This window comes from Pipistrellus hanaki, assembly GCF_964339955.1.
Source record: "Pipistrellus hanaki genome assembly, chromosome: 5".
NCBI classification, from domain to species: Eukaryota; Metazoa; Chordata; class Mammalia; order Chiroptera; family Vespertilionidae; genus Pipistrellus; species Pipistrellus hanaki.
Genome location: NC_140507.1, coordinates 79483974 through 79503238, shown reverse-complemented (window position 1 = coordinate 79503238; position 19265 = coordinate 79483974). Strand labels below are relative to the sequence as shown.

The window sequence follows — 19265 nt, the reverse complement described above, 5'->3', positions numbered from 1 at the left end:
TCCAGGCTGGTCTGTGGGCAGCGCCGGCGGCAGGTGAAGGCGGGACCTCGTCAGGGAGGGGGGTGGGGGGTGCTTGCAGGCGAGACCTGGAAGGGTGGGGACAGCAGGGGCTGCGCCTGGGCGCGGTGAGGCCCCGGGGCCCGACCAAAACTCCCAAGATGCTGCGCGCCGATGCCTACCAACCGCGAGGCCGGCTGGGGAGATGGGGGCGGGCTCACCGCGGGAGCTCGGCAATGGCCTTGCGCGGAAGGGATTACGTAGGCGCCTGCTCTTCCAGTAGCGGGCGGCGGGAGGCACGTTGGGCGCATGCGTCCGTGGCAGCCTAGAAAAAGGGACTGCCGGCGGGCCGAGCCGGAGACATGGAGCAGGGCTACGGAGGTTCGTACGGCGGTGGGGGGCAGTGGAGGGAGGGTAGCGCTTTCCGGGAAGCCGCCGCTCAGAGGGCCGCGGGGTCAGGGACCGCGCCGGAGTCCGGTTACCGCAGCCCGGTCGTGCGGAGAGGCGGGCTGGGCGCGCGCCCGCCGCTCATTGGGCTGCGGTGCCGTCGCTCCCGCGGCGTTACGTGCGGATTGGATGGCGGCGCCTGAGGAGGCGGGCGGAGTTCGGCGTCCTGACGCTGGGATGGGCTTCAGGGGGCGCCCTGGGCCGTCGGGTCGGTTTCTAACCCTTAGCCTCGGCGGGTCGGGCCGCCTTGCTCACCGCGCCCGTGCGCACCGGCCCGCCGACTTCCCCTTCGGAAGACGCCACAAAATGGCGGCGCGGGGGGGCGGAGCCACTGTCCGAGCTCAGGGAGCGCAGAGTTCTCTCCCCGGAGGTCCGGCCGGTCCCGGGGGCCGCGGGGCTCCGTGGGGGCCTCCGCGCGGCGCGCGTGGCCAGGCGCTGTCCCTGGGCGGCGTGGGGTCTGAGTCTTCCCCGCCAGCTCCGCGGAGTAGCGCGGCCGGACCGGGGGAGGCTCTGAGAGGCGCAGCCTCGGGTTCGGCCGTGGATCTGCCTGACTCGTGCCGGCCCAGGACGGAACCGTGAGGGTCAGATGCTGGGTGTATCCTTGTGCAAAGCTGACGTGCCCGGGGTGGTGGCAGGTGGCGGCTCTCCTCCAGGAACAGAGCTGTGTGAAAAGGACATGTGCCCTTCCCCATGTGGGGTGCAGGCCTGTAGCAGTCGGACCTTTTCCGGGACCTGCGCTTTACCTCCAGAACCAGTCTCCCGGGAAGCCTTTGCTCTGCACTGGAGCGAGTTTGCCCACGGGGAACAGTTGGACTTGCCCAGGCGCAGATCCCTATACAAGGATCTGAGGTTCGAGAAGCAGGTGACCGGATCTGGGAAGTGGCAGCTAGAGAAGACTTCTGTCTTGAAAGGTGGTAGCCTTCGCCGCAGGAATTGCAGCAGCAGAGGGGTTCTGAGGTGCATGGAAGTGTCCGGAGTCCTCAGCCTGACTCTCCCACTCTTTTCTGCAGCCTGACTGGGTCTCATCGATATTTGTCTGCCTTCCTGCCAGATCTTCCAGCCAGTAATCCTGTATCATACAGGCCCATAGCTTGGTGTCTCTTCTCCCCACCCCACCCCCCACCCCCCCGCCCTTCTACCTGCTAAAAGCCTTCCAGGCTCAGTTTAGATGCCGCAGCTCCCCTGCATCATCCTGTAGCTTTAACGCCTGGAGTTATTTCCTACGAATCACTGAGCCTTGACAGCGCTCCCTGACCCGTTTCCCAGCTCTTTGGTCTTGGGCAAGTGCCTTAGCTTCTCAAGCCTTTACAACAGGAAATATAGTCCCTGTCTCAAGGGGCGTCATGAAGTGATGTGAGTAGCAGATGCCATTTGGTTAGACTGGTGCCCCAGAGGGTCAGCGCCTGCAGTGGGTCACTTGCTGTGAGAACCGGCACTCTGCAGTTCTCTGTGCAGATAGGGAAGTTGCACGGTGTGGGGGGAGGGTGCCTTGCAGAGGGCAAACCTCAGTGTGACTTTGGGTCAGATACTCTAATGATAGCCTCAGCTCCCTGTCCTCTGAACGGCCCCTGTGAAGCTGGCTGACGCATGCTCAGTGCCTGTTGTGTGTCGGCCCACCGTAGGCAGTCAGCTAGTGGTTTGGGGTGCTCAGGTAAGGGAAATCAGATGCTTTCTTGCTTTATAAAGGTGAAGTCATCTGACAGGTGTAAACAGCTGCCTGTGGCCAGCTCTGCCGCGTGCAGGCTTTTGGAGGTGAAGAGGGGCCAGACAGATGCCATATTGGGGTCTGGAGGGACAGAGGAGCGACCACAGAGCGGGGGCACAGTCTGATCCTTGGGGCCAGGATGAAGCCCTGGGACTTGAAGGGGCACCAGACCATCGGAGGATTCAAAGCCATATGGAAGCGAAACCTAGAGTGGCACAGTTGTGTGTGCTTAGTTGGTGAGGCAGGGAGGGGAACGGAGCTGTGTCCTAATGATGGGCTAGCTGGTGGCTCTTCCTGTGTCATCCTCAGTGGTGGGGTGAGGCTTAGGCCAAGGTTCCTCGGTAGTGACAGGCAGAACTGGCTCAAGGCCCACTCCCCACCCCTCTTTTTTCTGCTTTGACCTCTGGCAGGTGGAGTGTGGTGATGCAATCAGCCAGTTGTGAGAGGGCCTTGAGGGAGGCAGTGTTGTGGTTATGCTGCCCTCTTGTAAGGCTGGCACTGAACTCCTTTGAGGATATCCCTTTAGGTTCCCAGAGCCACCTCCAAGGCACCTGTTGCTGGTGTGACACACAGGATCCTAATTCACTGGTCTTCTGTTCACAGGCTATGGGGCCTGGAGTGCCGGACCCACCAACACCCAGGGTAGGTGGAAACTGCTTTGTGGGAGGCAGGGGCCCCGGGGACCCCCACCACCACCACCCAAGGCACCAGATGGACAGTTGTTCCTGAGTCTGCACTGGGAGACGGGGCCAGGAAACCTTTTATGTACAGGGCCAGACAGTACATGTTTTTGGCTTTGCAGGCTCCATGATCTCTGTAGTAGCGAAGACACCAAAGACAAATGGGCATGTCGGTTCCAATATTTACTGAAGGATACTGACACTTGCATACCATATAACTTTTCATGTATCACAAAATAGTCCATTTCAGCAATCTGTTATTTTAATCTAAGTAAATAGCTGAGTGTATAATCAAAGACTTTTTTTTTTTTTTTTTTTTTTTTTTTAATCCTCACTGGAGGAGTGAAGAAAGAGAAACATCAATTAGTTATGTGCTCTGACAGGATGGAACCTGAGACCCTCCAGTGCACAGGCCAGTGTTCTAACCACTGAGCAAACTACCCAGGGCTAGCAAATACTCTTTAAATTAATGGACTTTATTTCTTAATATATTTTTATTGATTTCAGAGAGGAAAGGAGAGGAAGAAAGATAGAAACATCAGTGAGAGAGAAACATCATAGATTGGCTGCCTCCTGCAGCTCCCTATTGGGGATCAAGCCTGCATGTGTCCCAGCTGGGAATTGAACCTGTAACCTCTTGGTTCATAGGTCAATGCTCAGCTAACTACTGAGCCATGCCAACTGGGCTGGACTTTATTTCTTATGTAGAGTTTCATAAACTCAACTTTACTTCACCTTTACACAGTAATCCCTATTAGCATCTTGGATTGGCAGGATACATTTATTACAATTAAAAAGCCAATGTTAAGACACTGTTATTAACTACTAGAGGCCCGGTGCATGAAATTCGTGCATGGGGTGGGGAGGGTGTGTCCCTCAGCCCAGCCTCCACCCTCTCCAGTCTGGGACCCCTTGAGGGATGTCCAACTGCCCATTTAAGCCCGATCAAGGTAGGACCGGGCTTAAACGGGCAGTCGGACATCTCTCTCATAATCCAGGACTGCTGGCTCCCAACTGCTTGCCTGCCTGTCTTCCTGATTGCTCCTAATCGCTTCTGCCTGCCAGCCTGATCACTCCTTAACCACTTCCCTGCCAACCTGATTGATGCCTGACTGCTCCCCTGTCAGCATGATTGCCCATAACTACCCTCCCCTGCAGGCCTGGTTACCCCTAACTGCCTTCCCCTGCAGGTCTAGTACCCCCAGCTGCCCTCTGCAGGCCTGGGTCCCCTCCCCAACTGTCCTCTGTAGGCCTCATCGCCCCCAACTTCCCTCTGCCAGCCTGGTCACCCCTAACTGCCCTCCCCTGCAGGCTTGATCACTCCCAACTGCCCTCCCCTGTTGGCCATCTTATGGCGGCCATCTTGTGTATTGAAGTGATGGTCTATCTGCATATTACTCCTTTATTAGATAGGATAGAGGCCTGGTGCACGGGTTGGGGCCGGCTGGTTTTCCCTGAAGGCATCCCAGATCAGGGTGGGGGTTCCCTTGGGGCATAGGGTGGCCTGGGCGAGGGGCCTGTGGTGGTTTGCAGGCCAGCCACTCCCCCTGGTGACCCAAGTGGAGGCCCTGGTATCTGGGATTTATTTATCTTCTATAATTGAAACTTTGTGGCCTTCAGCGGAGGCCAGGGCTGGTGGAAAGCTTGGCTCCTCCATTGTCAGGGGAACCCAAACCTCCTGCTCTGTGGACACAGCCATTTTTGTTGGGATTTATTTATCTTCTATAATTGAAACTTCGTAGCCTTGAGTGGAGTCCAGGCCTGCCAGGGTGTGCAGGAAGCTTGACTTCCTCCATTGCCCAGGAAATCCAAGCTTCCTGCTCGCTCTGTGGCTGCAGCCATCTTGGTTGGGTTAATTTACATGGTCACTCCTGATTGGCTGGTGGGCGTGGCAGAGGTACAGACAATTTGTGTATTACTCTTTTTAGGGTAATCTGTACTTATGTTAACATTGCTCTATAGTATATAGTTCTATGGGTTTTGACAAGTGTATAAATGATGTGCATCAATCACATCAGCAATATTTTGATTTTTTTTCTTCCTCAATCATTTAAAAATGTGGGTGGCTATACAGCAACTGGCAGTGGGCTAGGTTTGGCCTGGAGCCTGTTGGCTAAACCCTGCTCTGCAGTCCAGATCATGGCACAAAGTACATTTGAGGGACCAGAATGTGCTCTGAGCTTTTTGCGGCATTGTCCAGGGATTTGGATGGTGGCATCCTTTGTTTTCTGAGCCTGGGGTTTGCCCCTAGTACTTTTGGGGTGGAGGGTCACTTCTCTACCATCACCAAGTGTCCCAGAAAGAGGCCTTCCATGTCACTCAGGCACATAACGTCCTTTGCTCAGTTGAGTTAGGGACATGATTTTCCACTGGTGCACTCTCCACATTTAAGCCCGAGCTCGGGCTTCTAGTGAGCGCTGGCACTCAGAGGGGCTCTGCTGGGGCCTGGCCCACTGGCTTCTTGGCTGGCGGCCACACTGGCTGAGCTTCTTGGGAAGGCTGCAGCGTCCTTTCCATTGCCTTGATGGGGGAGACCGGGCTTGCCTAGGAGGGAAGCCCTGACTGTGCTTAGCTGAGTGCTCTGGAGGAAAGGGTTTTATAGTTAGTGGCCCTTCCTATCCTTTCCTGGCCTTAGTAGGCAACCAAAGGTGCCTCCAGAGTGCTGCCTCAGCCACCTGCAGCCTGGCCCTGTGGATAGGGGAGTGAGGTGACAACTGTCCAATATCTTGGGTGTGGATGGTCTTAGAAGTCTTTGTTCTGCAAGCAAAGCTCTTGTGTGTTCTTGTTTCCTCTAAGGTGCATATGGAACTGGTGTGGCCAGCTGGCAAGGTAGGCCCTTCTGGGGGTCAGTGGGTGGACACGAGGATGCAGGGACTCCCATCTCCCTTCCTAACTGCCTACAACCCTCCTGAAGGCTTGCATGCTGGGCCTGTGGTGCTGAGGAGGCCTCGAGGGGAACTTGCAGGCGATGAGGGGATCGTGGTTGCCTTCTGGGAGCAATGTCTCTGTGGTGGATCTATCAACAGCCCAACTGCCACTTCTGGGCTCTCAGCCACCTCTGGCTTTGGATGGGAAGCAAGTCTTAGGATCTGACACCAAAAACCTGCTCAGAATTGAGGTCTCGCCTCTGCCCTCCTGTTCCTCTATGAGCTGTACAAAGGCAGTGTGGTGCGCAGTGTGGGTGCTGCAGGCGGCATTGGTCCCACGGCCCTCGTCCTTCCCTGACGGCAGTGGGCACTCCTCTGCAGACACATCCGCCCTGCGCTGGCTTTGTGGCGGCTGAGGTCTGACTTGCCTCTCCTTCCCTTTGGCAGGTTATGAAAACTACAATTATTATGGTGCCCAGAACACCAACGTCACCACCCCAGCAACCTACAGCTACGGCCCAGCCTCCTGGGAAGCCACCAAGGCTGGCGATGGCCTGGCGCCTGGGGGTCCTGCCATGCATATGGCTTCCTACGGCCCAGAGCCATGCACCGACAATTCTGACTCACTCATTGCCAAGATCAACCAACGTCTAGACATGATGTCCAAGGAAGGAGGCAGGGGTGGGAGCAGCACCGGTGGGGAGGGCATGCAGGACCGGGAGAGGTAATTACAGACCCGAGCCCTTCCCTGGGGATCCAGACATCACGCTTTCCAGGGAGTGGCACCCGCTCTTCCCGGGATGCTCTTCCCCAGCTCCCTCCGGGCGTGGGTAGAGGAGATGGGCCTTTGTTGGGATAGAGCATTGCAGTTGGACTTGCTGGTTTCCTCATTGGTGGGTTTCGGGCATGGCTGTGGTTAAACTATGTCAGACTCCTGATTGCTGCACCAGGGCTTAACAGCCTCCCTGTTCTTGTGGCCAGTGGCTTGTGCCCACATTCATTGTGTTTGGAGGGGAGTATTGGTCTGTTTGGCCTCCAGGCATTTAGGAGGGGCCCGTGGTGGTTTGGTTTGCTTTCTGTTCTGAGTGTAGGGAGGTCAGCTTTGCAGGAGGTGTAGAGATGGAACCCAGGCATGTAGTCATGGTTGTGCTTTCTTTGCAGTTCCTTCCGCTTCCAGTCATTTGACTCCTACGACTCCAGGCCTTGTCTGCCTGAGCACAATCCCTACCGTCCCAGCTATAGCTACAACTATGACTTTGACCTGGGACCTGACCGCAATGGTGGCTTTGGCAGTCAGTACAGTGACTGTCGGGACCCTGCCCGTGAGCCCCGCTCCCTCGATGGCTTCATGCGGGGCCGGGATCAGGGCCGCTTTCAGGATCGGAGCAACGCTGGCACCTATATGCGCAGTGACCCCTTCATGACATCAGCGGCCTCCTCCCAACCGCTGTCTGCTCCCTGGACAGAGCTCAACTATGTGGGTGGACGGGGCCTGGGAGGCCCCTCTCCCAGCAGGCCCCCACCTTCCCTCTTCTCCCAGTCTATGGCCCCCCAGTCCATGGCCCCCAACTACGGAGTGATGGGCATGCAGGGGGCTGGAGGTTATGAAAACTCTGTGCCCTACCGATGTGGCCAGTCACAGACCCGGATGAGGGATCGGGTAAGCCCTTGCAAAGTTCTAACCTGCCTTCCTTGCTTTTCTTTCTCAAACAGCTTTGTTGAGGTAAAATTTAGAAATTTTGTAGGATTCATTCATTTTTACATGTATAATTTGACTTTTAGTAAAAATGTATAGACTTGTGCAACCTTCACAACCATCTAAATTTTAGAACATTTCTGTCAACCCGGAAAGAAACTTCTGTCATTAGCAGTCACGCCATATCTCCTCCCCCAGTTCCTGGCAGCCACTAACCTTTCTGTGCGTGGATTTGCCTATTTTGGACGTAACACATGAATACAATAAGTGTCCCTTTGTGTTTAGCTTTTTACATTCAGCATAACTGTTGTCGGGGGTTAAGTGACGTGTCCTCCTTTGCCTTCTGAAAAGACCTTGTCTGTCCATGTTCTCTAGTCTTCTGCCTCTTCCTTCCCCTGGGGTATCGAATGGCCGGGCAGTGGTACATCAGGATGTGCTTGTGTCTGTAGCCCAGGTGGAGAGGCGTTGACCGCTGCGGCCCAGACGGCATGGGCAGGAAACGGAAGCAGTTTCAAGGCTACGATGAGCCGGATGCCAAACAGGCCCGGGCTGACAGCGAAGGAGATTTTTCTGAGAATGGTATGTCCTGGGGGGGATGCAGGGAGTTCTCGGTGGGTGTGAGTCAGTTGCATGCTTAGTGCCCTTGCCTGCCTGTCCATACAGTGGACACGCAGGAGCTCCGGGGTGCTGTGTGTCACCCAAACTCCCACAGCCCCCACTCAGTCAGGATAAGCTTCGACTTGGGCGGGTGAAACTGGGCCACCGCTGAGGGGCTAACTTTTCCAATTACTTTTGTGTCTGTAGACGATGGAGCTGGTGACTTCCGATCAGGAGATGAAGAATTCAAGGGTGTAAGTCCACCGTCACTGGTCAGTCAGCCTCCTTTGTCTCTAGTGCAGGGTTTCTTCCTTATTTTGGCTTCTTCCTCACAGAGACAGGACCTGCTGCTGTGTAGACTCACAGCTAGTGTTCCACCTGTAGCAGTCCTTGCCCTCCTGAAAACATTTCCCAGTCTTCCCCACCCCCTGTCCTCCAGCCGCTCCTGTGTCCTTAGAGTAATGTGCCTACACAGTAAGTGCAGTGGCTGTGCAGGCTGAGGCTTCCAAACATGCACTGAAGACTTGCCAGCGTCACGCTGGTGCTGAGCTGATCCATGTCAGTCCGTCCTTCCGCCAGTCATGGCAGACAGATGAAAGGTCAGCTATAGCCAGGCCTGTTCAGGAGGACCTGGCACGTGAACCTTTGCCACTCACTCCCTGTGAATTCTGATCCAGTTCTAGGGTAGGGCTTTGTACAGATGCATCGAATGGTCAGGCCGGTTGGTGGAAGATAGGAGAAGTTGGGTACAGGGAGTTCTCAGCATTTCTGAGGGACTTGCTCGCCCTATGTTTTGCTTCAGTTTTTTGGGTTTTTCCCCCCAATATATTTTATTGATTTTTTACAGAGAGGAAGAGAGAGGGATAGAGAGTTAGAAACATCAATGAGAGAGAATCATCGATCAGCTGCCTCTTGCACACCCCCTACTGGGAATGTGCCCCAACCAAGGTACATGCCCTTGACCGGAATCGAACCTGGCACCTTTTAGTCCGCAGGCCGACGCTCTATCCACTGAGCCAAACTGGTTTCGGCTTGCTTCAGTCTTGAGTCTAGGAATCATTGTGTACTTGCTGATTAGTAATTTAATCTTTGGCTTGATGGCTACAAAATGGACCCCCTTTTCATTTTCAGTTAGATGGTCATTTTTATCCACACCTAATTTTTTACAGCCTTTGGTAAATACAAAATGCCTGGGAAACTTGGTAAAACCCATTTTCAATAAAGAGCGCTAGAAGTAGCATCCTACAAATCAGGGTTTCCTGACATACAATTTATGAATGGGCTCCTGGCATTCCCACATGCAGAGCTGTGCAGGTGTGCATTGCCAGAGGCCGTTCTTTAGCTTTAGAAAGAGCTGAAAGGTCAGTGTCTTGAATAAAAAAGCAAAAGGGGTTGGTCATCACAGAATCCCAGTGGTGACAGGATGCACTCGGGTTCTGTCCCATAGCCCTGGACCTCATCCTGACATCTTGGGTTCCTGGTGGCATAGCAACCACCAGTAGTGGCAGGGGGGGCTAGGCTGGTGTGGAGAGTTCTGGAAACCACCTCACTGCCCGCCTTGGTGTGTGTCCTTTTTCAGGAGGACGAATTCTTGGATCCCGGGAGGCAGAGAGGTAGGTATTGCCCATTGAACTTCACTGTCTGCCCAGCTGCCCTGCACTCACTGCCCAGCTCTCAGCTGAGCGGGTTTCTGAGCAAGCGTGGGCCTGGATGGAGGGGGTGATGGCTCAGGGCAGGAGAGGGGCTGTGATTACTGCGTGAGCGTTGGCCATAGCCCTCACCCCAAGGCTTTGCTCCGTTGTAAATGCAGGTTATGGAGAGGGAGGGGGAAGCTCATCTGGGGGTGGGTGTCTGCAGCAACTTGAGGGGTAGTGAAGGGAGTCTCAGAAATGTGAGAGAGAAAAGGTGCCCTCCAGCTGTGTTCTCAGGGGAGTCATCTCCACAGTTCCTTCGATTGCCAGCCCAGGGCCATGGAGCTGCCTCAGCCTTAATGGTGGGGTTGCTGGCAGCTGCAGTCACATTGCTGCCTGGGACAGAGTTTGGACACCTGCCTGGATTGGGAGCTTGGGGCAGGGGGGAGTCTATCAGATACACCCAGACCAGACACCCTAGAGGCAGCCATTGCTCACTGCTCAGCAGGTCCCGTCAGCTCCAGTGCCAGGGGACAAGGGTAAAAATTTAGTGGCAAAAGCAAAGCCAAATTAAACCTCTTGGTCTAAGCCAGGGGTGTGGAGGGGGCATGGAGAAGCAGCCTGGGACATGGTGGCCTTGAGCTTACCCAGAAGCCACTTTTCCTGTTCCCATGGGTCTTGTTCGTAGCTGGTTTCCCCCAAGAATGAGAGGCGGCTGCTGCTCCCATCGATTCTGAAGGCCCTGGCTTAGCTACGTCTCCCCTTGTGTGTGCAGGTTTAGCCAGCCTTCCGAGGCCTTCTCACTCTGTTTATTGGAGCGGTCATGTTTGTAGCATGGGGACACACAACATTGAGCAGCTCGTGCAGCGGGGAAAATGCTAAAGCAAAGGTGACATGTTTATTGCGTGCAGGTCCTGCTACCTACTCTGGATGACTTTGCTATTAAACAGCAGTAATAGTTTCAGGCAGTGACCTCTTGCCAAAAATCCCACACGCCCTTTTGAGAGGCTTCTGAGCAGCGCACGCCGGTCGCCATCTTCGTGGGACAGTCTCGTGACTGGCATCAGGGGTAGGGGTTACAGTTCAGATGCTTATCCAACTTTTTTTCAGTGTCTGGCCCTGCTTTGAGCCACGGTGACCTGAACCTGGCCTCACGCTGGGACACTGGGCTGGCCCCAGGAGATGGATGGAGGACCGATAAGTCTCTTCCTACTTCTCTTTCTAGGATTGCTTCCTGCTTAGCCGTGGGAAAGCCCTAGACTGACAGTTTTCATGAGTGGAAGATAGAGTTCGGGCCAGCAAGGACTGACAGACCTGCTGCGGCCCTAGTTCAGAGGAGGTCTACGGGATGGTTGTCAGGGCCCACCTAGAGGTGGGCAGAGGGAGGTAGAACAGCTGTATTTTCTGAGGCCTCTAGCTGCTGCCTCTTTACCCAGGAAGAACTACTCTCTTAACTGATGTTGGGAGAACCCACTCATAAGGCACTGGATTGGAAACGCAGGATAGGGGAGAACAGAGACCAGGTGGGCCTCAGTGTGAGTGGGATGGGTGGGCCGTGTCCCTGGCCCATCCCAGCCTTACCAGGCCAGGGGGGAGTGAGGTATCTCCCCTGGGAACGCCCCAGGGTTCTCATCCAAGCTCATACTTGGAGCTTTTGACAGAGCCTTGGTGCCTGAGGGTGTCCTGACTCTGCCGTGTGTGGAGGCAGCAGCAGGGCACAGGGTGCAGTGGCCGAGCCGCAGCCCCATCAAGGCCCTGGTGCTTAGCTCTTCGGTGCGCTCTCAGAGGGTCTTGAAGGGATTTCTCTGTTGCAGAGAAGGATGACGAGGATGATGAAATGAAGAAGAGGAAGGAGAAACAAAGGAGAAGAGACAGGCTGCGAGACCGGGCAGCTGACAGGTGAGGTGGCATGTCAGCTGGACCTGGCTCTCCTAGCTCATCTGTTCTTACTCCTTGATGCCGGCGGAGCCTGGTTTGAGCTAGCTCCAGGTGTCTGTGGGAAGTCCTAGTCACAGTGGTGGGAGACAAAACTTGAGAAACATGAATGGAATCATATTCTTGCCAGAGATCTGTGCCTAGGGCCCTCATGTGCCCAGCCAGACGTCTGTTGCCCTCTAACATGCCTTTGGGGGTTTCCTTGCCCCCTGGCCTGTGCCCGTCATCCCAAACAGTGATCTTCAACAAGCAGGGCTGCGAAAGAGGTGATCTGGTGCGTTGTCCAAATCCAGACTCCAGTCGAGTTGGATTTACCAATTGTACGTGTATGAATGTTACCTTTAAATAGAAAAAGCACAAAAGCGCAAAGCCAGAGTGTGGGTGTGACCGTACAGTGCACTTCTCCCTTGTTCAGTGGTTATGTGGCTGCTGCCTAGAGAGGTAAACCACTGGTGGCCATGGCCATGGGAGCCCTTGGTTACCAAGGTCTTCACCAGCCACGGCTGCTGCTCTGACAGGTTCTCTTACTGACCTGAGAGGGGACTCCTTGCTCTTAAGGCTCACCTGGGGTAGTGATTTTCCTGTGCAAACACTCCCAAAAGGGATACAGAAACAGGGATTGAAATGTAGGAGCTTACAGGTGTTAAAAGAATTCATCACAACTCTTGTAAAGTCCTAGCTTGTTTGCACAGTGGTTAGAGCATCGGCCCTTAGACTGGAGGGTCCTGGGCTCAATTCTGGGCAAGGGCATGTACCTTAGTTGCAGACTCCATCCTAGCCCTGGTCAAGGCAACCCATCAACGTGTGTCTCACGTTGATGTTTCTGTCTCTATATCTCTCCTTTCCTTTCCACTCTCTCTAAAAATAAAAATACAAAATATATCCTCAGATAAGGGTTAACAACAACAAAAAAATCCTTGTTAAGTAGATGAGTAAAGCCCTAACCGGTTTGGCTCAGTGGATAGAGTGTCGGCCTGCAGACCGAAAGGTCCCAGGTTCGATTCCGGCCAAGGGCATGTACCTTGGTTGTGGGCACATCCCCAGTTGAAGGTGTGCAAGAGGCAGCTGATGGATGTTTCTAACTCTCTTTCCCTCTCTCCCTCTCTGTAAAAAAATCAATAAAATATATTTTTTTAAATAAAAAAAAATAGATGAGTAAATAAATGATTGCTAGATTTGATCTATTTACATGTCACATGAGAACTTGGATGACATTTTTTTAAAAGAATCTTTAAATCTTGCCCTAGTGACGGTTCTCAGAGCAATTATCAATTGATGGAGCAGTTATTGCAGAGGAGGTGGAGGTTCAGCCAGGAAACATGTTTCTTTCTAATAGTTCTGCACATAGAGCCTGGGTGATTTTTCCCCTCTTCATTCCTGTGTTCTGGTATCTACAAAAGCTTGTGGCACTTGCCTAGAGATCCAAGCCAGGTGTTAGAGGCCCGCAGGATCTGGCGTGGAGAGGAGTTCTGGGTGCCATGTGGCCTGTGTTTTTACCCCAAAGACCAGAGGGAAGCAGCACTCCACTGGGGGGTGCAGGTCTGCAGGCCACTCTCTCATCGCCTTATAGCGTGATTGCATTTGTGAGACTTTGAAAGCACTCGACAAAGAAACCTTAGTTTTTATTCGTGAATTTGACATACCGTGCCTTTATGTTGAATCCTGTTGGAGAATTTTTCTTAGATCATGTCAAGTTTTTTTTTTTTTAATCCTCACTTGAGAATGACGTGCTTAGAGGAAGGGAGAGAGACATCGATGTGAGAGGGAAACATCGATGGGTTGCCTTCCACACACGCTCTGACTAGGAATCAAACCTGAAACCCAGGTACATCCTCTGACCTGGAATTGAACCAGCTACCTAAAATTGAGTCGCTCAAAAAGACTGGTATGGCAGTAAATTGCTATATGGATCATTTTCCTGAATACTTTCAAGATTGTACTCCCAATCCTGGAAACTGCTATCCTTTTTTTTAACTTTTATATATACATATACATATAAATTTATTATTTCAGAGAGGAAGAGATAGGGGGAGAGAGAGACACATCAGTGATGAGAGAAAATCACTGATCAGCCACCTGTGTGCCTCTGACTGGGAATCAAACTGTGACCTAGTTTATAGGTCAACACTCAACCACTAACCACTGAACCACACCAGCTGGGCAGGAAACTGCTATTGACTCCCCGTGAGAAATCCTAAGTTTTGGTTCAGAGACTGCTTTCCCATTTTTGTTTTAGTTCAAAACACAGATGAACTGGTTATTCCTGCATCACTGTTTTTGCTTTTTGTCCTTCTCCTCCAGGATTCAGTTTGCCTGTTCCGTGTGCAAGTTTCGGAGCTTTGAAGATGAGGAAATCCAGAAGCATTTGCAAAGCAAATTTCACAAAGAGACACTACGGTTTATAAGTACCAAACTGCCTGACAAGACGGTGGAATTCCTTCAGGTGATGAACACTGGGCCCCTCTCACAGTGCTTCCACTGGTCCTACAGGTGTCAGATCCCTCACAAGGGAAGGAAAGGGAAATAAGGTCTAAACTTGTGAAGATTTCTATTTCCAGAAGAACAGTTGGTCTAGTCCCCATGTCAGGAATAACAGCTCCAACCATTGTAGTTCCCATTAGTTCTGCCCACAGGGCTGCCCTGACTGTCACCGGTAGGGGCTTGGCTGACACTCATGGTGAGCTGCCTCTGATGCAGTTGAGAAATACCCACATGTGCTGTCCTCGGCTGATTTCATTGGGTGCTGTGTCTCAACCCCTTTAGGAATACATTGTAAACAGGAATAAGAAGATTGAGAAGCGACGTCAGGAACTGATGGAGAAGGAAACCGCAAAACCAAAACCTGATCCTTTCAAAGGTGAGTTGTGGTCCTAGGGGCGTGCTGTGCTGCATGGCACTAAGGCACATGATTCAGTGCAAACCAGCACAGGGCTGCTGAGGATGTGACGTGAAGACCCCAAGGCTGATGGTGCCTCTCAGATTCGGTCCTAACGGAATCCCTAGAGGGCTGCAGGGAGGAACTGTGGGCCTTGTTGGGGGAGGGGGGCATTACATGCATGCTGTCCCAGATCCCACGTGACTTGGTTTCATCAACAGGGATTGGCCAAGAGCACTTCTTCAAGAAGATCGAGGCTGCTCACTGCCTGGCCTGCGACATGCTGATCCCTGCGCAGCACCAGCTCCTCCAGCGGCACCTGCACTCGGTGGATCACAATCACAACCGCCGGGTGAGTCCCCTCCCGGTGCTGCCTGAGGGGCGATCTTTCCCTCCCCCCCGGGCTTCCAGGGGAGGTTTCAGAGCCTCTGTGTCTTATGAGGAAGGCTAACGTCTTCAGGGGCTCTTGCCACATCCCATCAAATCTGTCACTGTAACAGTTGATTGTATAACACATCCTTACTAGCTTATGGGGCCTGAGGCTAAAAATTTAGTTCGGGTCAGCAAATTTTTCTGTAAATGGTCAAATTGTAAATATTTTCAGCTTTGCAGGCCATATGGTCTCTGTCCAACAAGTCTGCTTTTGGCGGGCAAAAGCAGCCACAGATAGTAAGTGAAAGAATGGGTGTGGCTGCTCTTGGCCCTCTGGCTGTAGCTTGCTGATCCCTGAGTTAACGTCTCTGTTCTTAGGTTACCCAATGATGAAATGGAGCTCTCAGTACCTGCCTGCCCCTCTCCCCATTTTTTGTTTGTGTGCTTTTTTTATTTTTAGAGAGAAAGAGGAAGGCGTGGGTGGGGGAAGGAGAGAAATGGTGATTTGTTGTTCTAATTTATGCATTCGTTGGTTGCTTCTTTCTATAGACAAGTGATTACTGGATGTGTGTCAGCTGTTTTTGAGCTTTCCCAGTTTTGCTGTTGAACTTATTATAAAGTCAGTACAACTCAAAACTGAAAAGAGAAAGCTTACTCCTTTCCCTACTTAGTTTACAAAGCTTCTAATCTGTAAACGAACAACTTGAGGTAGCCTGGCTTGTGTGTTCTGCTCCTGTATATCGCCATTTTTAAAAAACTAAGTGTGGTTCCCTTTGCAGTTGGCTGCTGAACAGTTCAAGAAAACAAGTCTCCATGTGGCTAAGAGTGTTTTGAACAACAGACATATAGTGAAGATGCTGGAAAAATACCTCAAGGTAAGGAGTCCAATGGATGGGGAAAGCTCTCTAAATGGAGAACGAACTAGGAGTGTGGAACTGTATCTCGAGTGCAGTGCTTAGCATTTCTGAGTGTTTTGACGAATTGAGGGATATTGGAATGGATCAGGCTTGGGAATTCCACAACTGGATTTCCCGAGACAGAGTGCTTGCTTGGGAACTCTGGGGTGTGGTTCTGCCTGATTAATCTGTACAATTGTGTTGATTCTCGCCATGAGAAACATTGACTGTCTATAAAATACTGAGCAAATGATAGTGAGATGCTTAAAAAGAAACATATCCAAGGTAGGTAGTTGTCCAAGAAAGAAGCTAAAATGAGGTTTTGCTGGAAGATCCAACTGACAATAAACTGGGGAATCAAGGCGCAGGGAAGAGCCAGAAGTGCCTCAGCCACAGCCTCAGTGTCAGGAGCGGAGTAACGGAAAGTCCCAGAGAAGGGCGCCTGGGGGGGGGAGTTGGAAGAGCCTCACCTGGCTCCTCCTCGGGAAGCCACGTGCTAAATGCTCAGTCCCATGACTTTAACGTCCAAGGCTGGTGGCTAAGCTGCAGCATAGCCTGGCTAGGACTTGTTGGCCCTCCTCTCAGTTATTAAATGGTTCAGTACCGAAGGGGGGGGTTCGATTCCCCGTCAAGGGCATGTACCTGGGTGGTTCCCCACCCTGGGTCTGGGTGCCTGCGGACGGCAGCCAGTCGATGTGTTTCTCTCACATTGTTTTTCCTTTCCTTCTCCCCCCTCCTCCTCTCCCCTTCCCCTCTCCCTTTTTTCCCCGGTCCCTCTTTTTTTCTCCCTCCTTCCCTTCAATTCTGAAAGCAATGGAAAAAATATCCTCAGGTGAGGCTTAACCAAAAGGAAAATAGTACAAAAGAGTTCTAGTGAAGCTTTTCAGAGATGTCTTTTCTGAATCTATAGGCTCTGGGATCCTTTAGGATTTACTCACTGGTATAGTTTAAAGTATTTCTCTTGCCCTGTCCAATGTGGCTCAGTTGGATGGAGCATCGTCCCATGCACTGGAACGTCATAGGTTCAATTACTGGTTAGGGCACATGCCTAAGTTACGGCTCAGATCACCAGTAGGGGCGCATATGGGAGGCAGCCAGTCAGTGTAGCTCTCTCACATGAATGTTTCTCTGTCTCTCTCCCCTCTCTAAAATCAGTCCACGAATAATGTATCTCTTATTGATTGCTCATCGTGAAAATTCGAGCTTCCACCCAGCAACCTGGGTCTCCTTCCACTCATGTGAACAGTCTTTAGACCACTGACCTGTTTCTTCTTGGCCAGGGTGAAGACCCTTTCACCAATGAAGCCGTTGATCCAGAAATCGAAGGAGTTGACAATTTAGGAGGCGATGACAAGGAAGAGACTCCTGAGGAGGTGGCCGCAGAAGTGTTAGCGGAGGTGATCACAGCCGCCGTGAAGGCAGTGGAGGGGGAAGGAGTGCCCACTCCAAAAAGTATTGAAATGCCGGCGGAAGGGGAAAGCCCCGGGGACAGCGCAGGGGCCACCAGTGGTCCCCATCCTGAACAGCCGCCAGAGGCAGACACGCACTGTGGAATGGCATCTGGGAACGGGGACGCGGACGCAGAGGCCGCAAGTGGAGGTGCCCAGGCTGGGAACCCGGATGCAGAGGCCGGAAGTAGAGGTGCCCAGGCTGGGAACCCGGACGCAGAGGCCGGAAGTGGAGGTGCCCAGGCTGGGAACCCGGACGCAGAGGCCGGAAGTGGAGGTGCCCAGGCTGGGAACCTGGATGCAGAGGCCGGAAGTGGAGGTGCCCAGGCTGGGAATAAGGTTGCAGAGGCGGAAGGCGAAGCAGAGGCGGAAGGCACTGTAACAGTCCCTGTTCCTGCTCCAGCTGCCACAGAAGCTGCAGCGGACCAAACTGACACAGAGTCCAAAGACGTCACTCCCACCGAATGAGCCTCCTTTCCCTGTTTCAAGGGATGTGTTATATGATGCATTGATCTTTGGTTTTAAGTAGTACTAGGGTGTGTGTTACTGGAATATGCTGAAAACATTTTGGTGAAGAGACCCAGCTCTTTCCTTCAGAAAACGTACCTCATGGGCTTGTCTTAGAGTTGTGTGGCTTTCTGCCTTGGTTTGAAAGCCACAGAAATACATTCCCCCAAGCAGCTGTGGAATAATAAGAGTTGGGCAATTAGATTTTGATACTTTGCTTGTTAAGAATGCCCTTCCTTTATTATTATTATTATTTTGTCTGGGAGCAGCTTATTATTACTAGGATATATCTTACTTTATAAAGATATTTTTTTAAAAGTTTTAAGAATTTGCTTTGGCTTTAGTTTTCGACCTCTGCTTTTATAGCTCACTGAATGGGGTGTGATTCTCACAAGAAGTAGCAGAATCTTGTTAACGTGATCCTCATCCTGATACATCAGTGAACTCTGACAATGCACCACTGGAAGGAAGCACCCCCAGTGGCCCCTCAAGACTAAGGACACTTTGCCTCAGGCACTGTTTCCCAATCTTTAATCCTTGGAGAATTACCTTCAGAATTGATCTCATGTGTTCCACCTCTGCATTACTTTAGGGCCTTTTCTTTAAATCAAGTTACTTTCTCTTAAATGTAATAAAAAAGAAAACTTGATGTTCCTCCCGTGAATGGAAAACCAATATAAATCGCCACAGATATGATGCTATCTGTAAAAAATTAATAAAATGAAGTAAACATTTCATTTTAAATACTCTTCCTTTGGAGGTTTCTGAGTCAGAAAGGTAAGGTAGCATGTATTAAAGTAGTTACATGTTCATATAATCAAAAGAATTGGAAGAGACCTACCTTTTGAAGTGATATTGCTGGGTCTATTTCCCTGTAAACTTTTGAACTGTCAAATTTGAGGACGCATTGGCCAGTGGGAAATGATTTTAAAAGAGGTAGTAAAAATATTTGATGAGCATCTACTGTGTACCAGGTGCTAATTCATGATAAAAATAAGAGATGAGCACTGCTCTTAAGGAGCCTTACTAGAGATGTAAGATGAATATTTATGAAAAAGTCTACATTAGAACTAAATAAACTGTTCAATAAGCAAGAAAATGGTGCCTCTGAATTGTCTCTGCTCATCATTTCTTACTGCCTAGATATGGTTTAGTCATAGGTTCAACAAGGTCTTTGAAGCTTATTCTCTTGAGGCAAAAATTGATGATGTTGAAAATTGTCTGAAAAAGGATAACAAAACTATGAAATTGCTTTGTTTTGATTTTGTAAAAGTAATCCAAGACCTGTCATAAAATATATCTCAATTTCAGTGAGGTTCTTCTATCCCCCACCCTGTGTGAAATAACACAGTCTTTTATTGATTTCAGAGAGGAAGGGAGAAGGGGCAAAAAACATAGAAACATCAATCATGAGAGAGAATCATTGATTGGCTGTCTCCTACATGGCTCTTACTGGGGATCGAGCCCACAATCTGGGCATGTGCCATGACCAAGAATCAAACCAAGACCTGGTTCATAGGTTGAAGCTCAACCACAGCCATGGTGACCAGGCGATCTTTTTTGGGGGGAGGGAGGGAGAGAAACATTGATGTGAGAGAGAGACATCAATTGG

The 19265-nt window shown here is 51.5% G+C and overlaps 1 protein-coding gene across 6 annotated transcripts; it reads left to right on the top strand.

Annotated features, from left to right (window-relative positions):
• The first annotated feature begins 231 nt into the window (after positions 1–231).
• On the top strand, positions 232–18752 carry AKAP8 (A-kinase anchoring protein 8). 6 transcript variants are annotated; one of them, XM_084885885.1, is made up of 15 exons: positions 232–378; positions 2753–2791; positions 5626–5658; positions 6144–6420; positions 6858–7356; positions 7842–7971; positions 8197–8243; positions 9569–9602; positions 11435–11519; positions 13857–13998; positions 14319–14412; positions 14652–14782; positions 15582–15677; positions 16979–17423; positions 17466–18752. In XM_084885885.1, the coding sequence occupies exons 1-15, from the start codon at positions 360–362 to the stop codon at positions 17612–17614; spliced, it is 2220 nt and encodes a 739-aa protein (XP_084742011.1). In that variant the 5' UTR covers positions 232–359; the 3' UTR covers positions 17615–18752. The 6 variants fall into 6 exon arrangements, with proteins under 6 accessions (XP_084742011.1, XP_084742008.1, XP_084742007.1 ...); XM_084885882.1 differs by having other exon boundaries at positions 16979–18752; XM_084885881.1 differs by having other exon boundaries at positions 8197–8261; positions 16979–18752.
• The last annotated feature ends 513 nt before the right edge of the window (positions 18753–19265 follow it).